The 8,639-nt window shown below is 43.2% G+C and overlaps 1 protein-coding gene across 3 annotated transcripts; it reads left to right on the top strand.

The window, feature by feature from the left end:
• The first annotated feature begins 1,502 nt into the window (after positions 1-1,502).
• si:dkey-33i11.1 (sialic acid-binding Ig-like lectin 16) lies at positions 1,503-8,571 on the top strand. 3 transcript variants are annotated; one of them, XM_049729343.2, is made up of 18 exons: positions 1,503-2,257; positions 3,041-3,139; positions 3,228-3,339; positions 3,560-3,705; positions 3,831-3,951; positions 4,024-4,160; positions 4,295-4,417; positions 4,476-4,622; positions 5,032-5,137; positions 5,260-5,423; positions 6,008-6,157; positions 6,224-6,355; positions 6,978-7,059; positions 7,211-7,259; positions 7,328-7,405; positions 7,467-7,603; positions 7,871-7,990; positions 8,329-8,571. In XM_049729343.2, exons 1-17 carry the CDS (start codon positions 2,209-2,211, stop codon positions 7,986-7,988), a joined length of 1,950 nt encoding a protein of 649 aa, XP_049585300.1. In that variant the 5' UTR covers positions 1,503-2,208; the 3' UTR covers positions 7,989-7,990; positions 8,329-8,571. The 3 variants fall into 3 exon arrangements, 2 of the variants coding, with proteins under 2 accessions (XP_049585300.1, XP_049585299.1); XM_049729342.1 differs by lacking the exon at positions 8,329-8,571 and having other exon boundaries at positions 1,503-2,117; positions 2,207-2,257; positions 7,871-8,137; XR_007483675.1 differs by lacking the exon at positions 8,329-8,571 and having other exon boundaries at positions 7,328-7,410; positions 7,871-7,988.
• Positions 8,572-8,639: the final 68 nt, after the last annotated feature.

The following is an 8,639-nucleotide window of genomic DNA, read 5'->3' as shown; positions in this document are numbered from 1 at the left end:
TGTGATCAGTAAAATCCATTTGAAATATTTTTATCACTGCAATATGTTGTTGAGACGGAGCAAGATTGTATGTCTTGACTTATAACCTGAAATTTAGTGGCAGGTCCACTTGCTTGATTTTTTTTTATTTTTCCCCAACAGTAAATTGAGACTTGTTTGAAAGATGAGCTTTATGACTTCCTTGTGACTTGCGCACCTGTGATAATACACAATTTGAATGATTGAAAAAAAAAAAAAATCCACGCTATTCACTCTGCTTTCTTCTCTCACACTCGTGGCCAACCATGAGGCGCCTTAAAAATGGCCATGATGGGGGGCAATGTTGGTTCTTTTGCAAGCCTACTTGATCATCTCTCTTTCTTGGTGGTCACTCACACGTACACACACACACACACTTGTGCCATGCACCCATCTGTTTGGCTTCATTGCTTTAGCCAGGTCTGCTTTTGATTAAGATTACATCAGGCTTTGACCTATTAGTGTGTCGTGATCCTTTTCAAGTCATTCTGTGGTTACAGGTTAAGCTCAAAGCCCGACACTCTTCCCACTTCAGCCAATGCAAATGCAGCAGGGAACCCAGGAACGTGAAATCACTTCAACGTTTTTGTCATGTGGAGTCTCACAGGATGAGTGACCCATTTGGCATCCCAAAACATAAACCAAGGTAGCAATTTGTGAATAGATTGTTCTTTTAACCTCATATCCTGAGCATTTATGATTCTTTTTGGAAGGTCCAATTTCTGTTCCTTATTAGGCTAACATTTCAAAGTCAAGCTCATGCAGATGTATTTTAGGAGCCAAATGATAGACCTTTCTTTCATAGCATTCGCCTCATTAAAACACTAATGGTGCACACATCAAACAAAGGGCTTCCATTTCCAGATGTTGATCACAATATCATTTCTAAATATGACCCCAAAAAATCCTTCCAGCTTCTCTATGCAGCTTGAATGAATTGATGGCTCCTTGGGTTAATGACGGAGGCCAACGGTGACGCTAAGATGACATCTATCGGCTGTAATGCGGCAGAGCCAAATGTTAAAGTCATTTCGACTCATCAGACTAAGTGGACACGCTTGACTGAAAGGTCTTTCAAGCTCCCCGCGTCTGCTTTGGGATGCTGACTTTTTTTTTTTTTTTTTTTTAAATTGATTCCGAGCACTCATCATACACCTGCTTGGAGTGTTTCGATCAGAGAAACAATATGACCTTCCATTTCAAGAAAAGTCTTTTAGGGCTTCTAGTAGAAGAAGATGCATGTTGTATTTGTGCAGAGCTCGCCCAAAATTTGACGCACACATAATGGATTTATATTCGCTTCATTTATAGCGGACAAGTATAAAGTGTAGAAAAAAGAAACAATGGTCAGATCTTCATTCAAAAACCTACCAGTGGATGTTGTTTTTCAACATTTATAGGTCATTTTTAAAGTATGAACTAAAATAACTCATTATTAGCAGATCCATATTTTATGGATTGATGTCCAATTTTTGCACAGTTAGTTTTCTCCAAGGAGCGATGAAAATGGAAACTGAATTTCTGCGTGTTAAGCTTTATTTCAATTTGAGTGTGTAAAATATGAAGTATTTCCCTGCGGAGCTGATTGGGAAAAAGAGCAAAATGGAGCTTAATGTAGAGTGAACTTTTGATTTGTGTCTGCATGAGATGGCCAGAAAGAGCACTTGAGCTGCATGCTAATGTTACTCTGTGGATGCGTTAAAGTGAATAAAAGATGATCATATGTCAAAGTTAATAGCCGCGCTTGCAACCCCAAGAAAGTCCAAACTTAATCCCTCACTTAAGGAGTGAAAAACAAAAGTAATGCTTTGACACATCATATATGGAGATGACAGCTCAGCAAGTTGGCGGTAGAATTCCAACAAACAACATACACTTATTGAGAATAGTAGAAAAGTGGAGCAGCCAACAAACACGGTGTCGTCGCCATCTTGTTCCACGGGACAACTCAAGATCATCTTAAACATCATCATCTGAAACAAACAGACTCCTCCCACTGCCCCCCCCCCCCTCCCCCTCCCGCAAGCAAGGCTCCTCATCAGCAAGCCAAGTGTCATTGCGGTGAAAATTCACCCCATCTCTGTTCAACTTGATTAGCGGTGAGTGATTTGTAATATGAAACTTGCATGATGCCGTTGGTTGAATTATTATTATTTTGCTACATTTTCTTCTTCTCTTGACGTCCCAGAGATGTTGTCAGGTGCGCTACTCCTGGCCACGATACTTACAACTTTACCAGGTAGGTGAACATTTCTGCAATCCATCACATTTTAGAACTGATGACTTTATTTTTTTTTTTTCCATTATGTCAAGAGAACGTGGTGTGTTTTAATGGACAGATAATAATTCTATATTTATGAATTGGAATGATATCATAAACCAAATTTGAGTGGTTTTTTTAGTTCATCAGAAATGAAGCAAAAAATGGAAGCGTGACATAGGTCAGGTCCCGCATCCAGGTGCCCTTGCCCTTACGCTCAGGTTCCTATTTATAAGTATTGATTGTCTTTTTGTGCAAGCTTGCAGGCTGCAAGCAGCGCACCAGCAACAGCGCTCCAGCAGCAGCAGCAGCATGGAATGGCTTCCATTTGATTTGATGCTGTTTGACACTTTATTCTCCAAGGAGACATATTTTCACTTGTGTGTTTTGGAATGAAGTACGTACTGGATCTGGTCTTGAAGCACACCACGTAGTCCAAACCAGAAAACTCCCCATTTCTCATACCAAGGAAAAAATGTGTCCACGGTTATATTGTCATCCATGCAGAAGACGAGAGCAGGCGAGCTTTATTTAAAGATCTTCTCCTGTCATGGCTGCCATGATACTTTGTAGCCAAATTTGACCTCTTGCAAAAAATCAATATGCTTTGATGCAAATTTGATTGACGACCTTCTTTTTTTCCCCAGAGTGTAGTTGACAAATGAAATATTCACACAGAGATGACATGGAAATCAAAATGTGTGAGAAAATAAAAAAGAGTCTTTGGAGTAAAGAAGAAAAATCGATCTCATTGCGCCGCAGGGGGCCAAGGCGGGTGGAGCGTGTCCTTTTCCCGAAAAGAGATGTGTGTGTGGGCAGGAACAACTGTTACGCTGCCCTGTCGCTATGATTATCCAGCAGGTAGCTAGCTAGCTTATGTCATTTCTCTACCTGGTAATGTGAGCACTTTTACACGTCATTGATTTTGTCTTTATTTTCATCTTCGTAGGTCACACCGTGAAGCAGGTCATGTGGTTTCGGGTTTCAGCAGATGGTCAAAGGGAGTTCAGCCATCACACAGACGCAAACCAAATGGGCTTGTCTTTTCGCGGACGCACGCGGTAAGGCCATTTGAATGCAAGCGTATTTACAACTGGGCTGTCACTAGCCATTATTTTTGGAATTGATGACATCATTATTTCAGAATGAATTTTCTATCAATTAATGGAAGAATCACATCAAATTTCATTCATGAATATATATGAATATAATAAGTCTTATATAGTCAGTATAATATATATATTTATAAATAATATCATTCGTATTTCCTTTGCATTGCAGCTACATTGGCGGAAGCTATTCCAGCTGTTCGGTCCAAATTCGGGCTGTCAAGCTGAGTGATGCAGGCCAGTACCACTTCAGGTTTGAGACGGACCAACCGCTGGGCAGATGGACCTCTCCAGACACCGTCACTCTCCACGTAACAGGTTGTTGTTGTTTTTTGCCAACTAAAAGCGCTGAATCAGCTGTGACGGGGATGAAATTCAAGACGTCCGTCCAAGCAGCACGTTCCTTGCCAGACATTGACTTTGCTTTTGTGTGAATGTGTCAGACCTCCAGGTCCAGGTGCATCCAAGCAGGCCATCCAACATGTTTGGCTTTGCAGAGACTGTGTTTGTAGGCTGCCAGGCCACAGGATGCGCTGCTCCAGGAAGAAGCCTCGCATTGTACAGGTGAGGGGCGGGCAGGTCGGCAGGTGAGTGTGCAACTTAGCAAAACCAAAAAAAAAAATGCTTTGAACACAGGAATGGGCTGAACCTGGGTTCCTATGATAAATGGATGATTATCCAACGCTTTGACCGAGCGCACGTCGGAGCGTATATCTGTCGGCCAATCCCGCCGCAGAATGTGCAGTCCCCGGCCCTCTCTCTGGCTCTTGGCCGTAAGTAATTGCAAACAAAATGTGCATTACGAAATAAAACCAAATAAAAAAAAAACAATGAGCTGCGTGGACAAACACCTGCTATAGTAGGAAATGGATGGACGTGTGATTGCTTTTTTTTTTTTTTCCATCAGATGCTCCTCGTTCTACCTCCATCCACATTTCTTCTATAGGAGAGGTGTCGGAGGGTGGCTCAGTCACTCTGTCGTGCAGTAGTGACGCGGCTCCACCCGTAGAGAGCTTTGCCTGGTTCAAAGGTATTGCGCAATCGAAAAGCGCCGTGTGAATCCTAATTTCAACAGATGTCGTCCGCAGACATGGAGATGGACAGCATCCCAGACATTTTTGGGCCTCACCTCCACCTTTCTCACCTCAAATCCACAGACAGAGGAGAGTACTTTTGCGTGGCTCGGAACTCCTTGGGAACGGAACGCTCCAAAGCGCTTCTTCTCAATGTGACATGTACACGCTCACTTTATTCATTGCCAAGATTTACAAGAATAAGATGTTTAAATACTGTTTCAACAGCTAGAAGATATGAGAACATTAGACATTTGACATGTTTAGTTGATTAAATGGATCGAGTATATTTCCACCAATCATAGTTTGTTTTGTTTTTTTAGTTGGTGTTTTGTTCACACTAAGAAATTTCTAAGATGTAAGTCCAAATCTAAAATCCTACAAACTGTAATTGCTGACTGTTATTGCTGCTATCAACAGCTGCATCAAGAAAAGTATTGCGCAAAGGCTGTGAATAAAAAAAAAAAAAAAGAAAAAAGTCATCTATTTGGCTGCCTATCGATCGATCTATCTACTTGTTTATCTCTGGAAGGTCATGTGAAGTCACAGAGTGTTCTTTGTCCCTTTTCAGTCTCCCCCAAAAATACCCGTGTGCTGATAACACCGCCCGGTGACATTGGAGAAGGCACCTATGTGAACCTCAGCTGTATCAGCCATGCCCAGCCACCTACCAGCAGGTAGCCAGCCACTTTGCATTACAGTCATCTGCTCTGTCTTTTATTTTCTAATATAATTTTTATCTTTAACTAAGATCGAGTCAGTCCTACCAATGACTTGAATTCTTGACATCTTCCTTTAGGCATGCATGGTATCGCATCATAGGAGAGCAGGTGATAGCAAAAGGAAGCGTCCAGAATTTGACCTTCCCCTCGGTGCGCGCTCACCACGCTGGTCTGTACTACTGCAAGGCGTGGAACCCATTAGGACATCAAACTTCTCATCCCACCACTCTTAGCGTGCTGTGTAAGTTGTTTTCATGTGTGCTTGTTAAAACCGAGGGAACATCATTCAGGGACAAAGTCATCCTGGAAAAGCCAACAGCTCCGAAAAAATTGGATGCCTGTCGTTCATCCCAAAGATGTTATTAGATGAGGTTGAGGTCACGGAGACGGGATGGATATCTTTTCCTTCCACTTGGTATCTCTCCAGAAGGACTTTTCAAAGAGAGCCGTCACCAGTCTGAATTGTGGTCGTCGTAAGTGATAAAAACACAGACGCCCGCACAATTGGGGTTGGAAGGCAGGTAGGCGCCCACTTCACAGCAGCCAACTTTCCACATATTCACATCTTCTTGTACTTTCAATCTTCTGCGCAGTCTCCAACCAGTCCGATCTGCTTCTGCGCCTCTTCCGAGGGGAGCCGCTTGGATTGGTTGGCAATTAAGTAGGACACGCTCACTCCCCCAACGGCGCAAAACGCCCATTTCTAAATGCGCCTATCTACGAAAATGCCAAATGAAAGAAAACGCCACTTTTTGACTTGCAGAGGGCACAAAAACCTAAACGTTACAAATCAGAACCTGAAAGTGGCTTGATGTTGTCACGCAGATCCTCCCAAGAACACTTCAGTGCTGGCTCGCCCTTCCAGCGTGGTGGACGCCGGGCGGCCTTTGACTCTGACCTGCAGCAGTCAGGCCAACCCGGCCGTGGACAACTTCACTTGGCATCGTTTAACGCACAACGGAGCGCCAGTGCAATGTTAGTGAGTGGCCAAACGTTTGCTACGCGAACACGTCAATTGATGCATTTCCTTCTCTGAGGTAGCGTGGGGCAGCCGGACCGGTCCCGTGTTCACATTCTCAGAGGTCGGACCGAGAGAAAGTGGCCAGTACTACTGTGAGGCCAGAAACCGCATGGGAGTCCACAGCTCTCCTGTCCTTACGGTGCAAGTCCGAGGTACGGCCTTTGGGTCTTGCCAGATGGCTTTCTGTTAATTTCTCTCAGATATGCATTTTATCTCCGATCCACACTACAATAAGTCTTTATTAGTGGTGAAATGAAAGTTTGACAGCACCAAAGTGCATAATAACAAAGGTAGCTTAGTATAGGTAGGTAGCGCTATGCTAATACAGCAGACAAAAAAATGTGAGTCCCATTCATTTCCAGTCTGGAAGACGTGCCGTCGACATTTTCCACTCAAAACAAAAAAGGATTATCCCCTATAGGTACGTTTCGAAGAGAAACTGAAAGCTATGTCATGACGAATCTCATTCCGTTTGCGAGGATGAGCGCAAGGAAAAATTCCAATTTCTCTCACTGGACTGCGTTGCATCTGTTTCTATGAGTCATTGTGACTCATGTAAAGCTGAGGGAGGAGCGTGAGGAGATGAGGTGTTGTGGAAAAGGACTCCAAGAGGCGAGACAGCTGAAGAAGGGGAAAGACCAGACTCGGGTCTAGACATTGGCAAACTGTGCACAGCTCTTTTTCCGTGTCGCTTTCTATTTTTATGTCTGCGGAACTATTTCGATCACACGTATTGCGTACCCATTCTCTTTCCCTCTCCATTTCCGTCACCAGGACGACTAAAGGTTATTGCTTTGGCATCGGTGGTGGGCGTGTCTGCTGGGCTCATCACTCTGACGGTGGCCATTATGATTAGGTGACATTTTCATTTTTACCGTTGCTCCAAGTTGCCCCCAAAAACCTCGTTTCGGCCATCATTTCAAAACGTTGAACTGTTGAGAAATTGCACTTTGGAAAAAGTCATATTGGTATATGGATATCAATCATTTTTTGTTGATTGTGCACAGTAAGAACATGCACACAGTTGACATGGAATCAGCTGGAGTAGCATCCAAGGTATGTTCTTTGACAACTTGTACCATGTGATTCAGGATGGTTCTTCTAGCAGCCTTTGTTTCTTTTAGCGGCCTTCGCTTGCAGCAGACACCATGTTTTATGAGACAACCCAACCATTGAGAGAGACCTTCATGTCTGACATACCGGTAAGGTAAGCAACATTGCATCATATCCAAATGGCATGACGTCAGCCACTCTCTTGTACAGGAGGAACCTGAAGACTTGAGTGACAGCTCCCATCCTGCAATTGTTCCTCTCAAGGACGCTCCTCCAATCACAAAAGCTCCAACCCACAGCCCTGCCTCCAAATCGGTTACCGTCCACGACTCCAGAAGATTGTCAAGGTATTTAGCTTCACTGGCTTTATCTGATGTGCTCCTTACATCTTCTGCTCTCTTTCTTACTCGTTCATTTGTCATCTGAAACGCAGCCCGAGTGTTAACACGTTTATATTCCGACGACATCATCTCATTGTTCTTTGCTTTCTTTATTCTTCTGCGGGCTGTTGAAAGGCAAAAGTGCAGGAAGTGCTAATGATGATGCGAGTCAGATGTGCTCATGAGCTCATATGCTTTGCCTTTTGCCTTTTGCTGCTGTTGATGTTGATTCAGGGGCGAGCAGGTGCAGGTCCAAAAGCTGCCACTTGAGGGCGACACAAAACCAAAGGAGTCGACGAAAGTTGTTTCCATTCTGCTGCCGTCGCAGCACTTTCACCACATTTGTCACTAAATGTAAGTACATCACGTTGAAGGCCAACTCATGAAGTTCACATGTCATTAGCTCACAGATGAGGATCAAAAAATGATATTTCCAATGCACTCGAGGTCATGATTATTGTAAACTACATCCACAATAAAACAATTATGATCAGTCCGCAACAGTTTTCTTTTGAATGATTTTTATTTGAGAAAGTACTTAGCAAGTCTGCCATACAAGCTCAGGCGCTCCTGTCTGCATCTTCTTGCTGTGCTTACCTGGAGTTTGTCCTTCATCCCTCGACTCCAAGTGACCATAGTTGTGAGTGTGAATGTTTATTTGTTGTTATGATGATGACTTCTTTATTTGACAGGAACTACGCAGGCTAACAGTTACAAGTCCTTTCAATTAAGGTGGAGTATTTATTTTGATGACATTCAAATCAATGCATTTCATAATACAGTGCAGCTACACAGCCGGTAACAATCATCTTTTTATGTTGCAAATATCTCTGCAAGGATCTTTTACATTGGTTTTCTTTCTAAAAGGGGGCGGGGGTAGTTGTAACTTTTTTCTTACAGCTACATCACTGGGTATTCATAAAAGAACGTGGGGGGGGGGGGAAATGTGGATAAATGACCTCCAAATTTTTGATCACCTCTAAAATACTTGTGTAGTAATTAC

This window comes from Syngnathus scovelli, chromosome 9 (assembly GCF_024217435.2).
Source record: "Syngnathus scovelli strain Florida chromosome 9, RoL_Ssco_1.2, whole genome shotgun sequence".
Classification (NCBI taxonomy): domain Eukaryota; kingdom Metazoa; phylum Chordata; class Actinopteri; order Syngnathiformes; family Syngnathidae; genus Syngnathus; species Syngnathus scovelli.
This window is presented reverse-complemented; position numbering and strand designations above follow the sequence as displayed.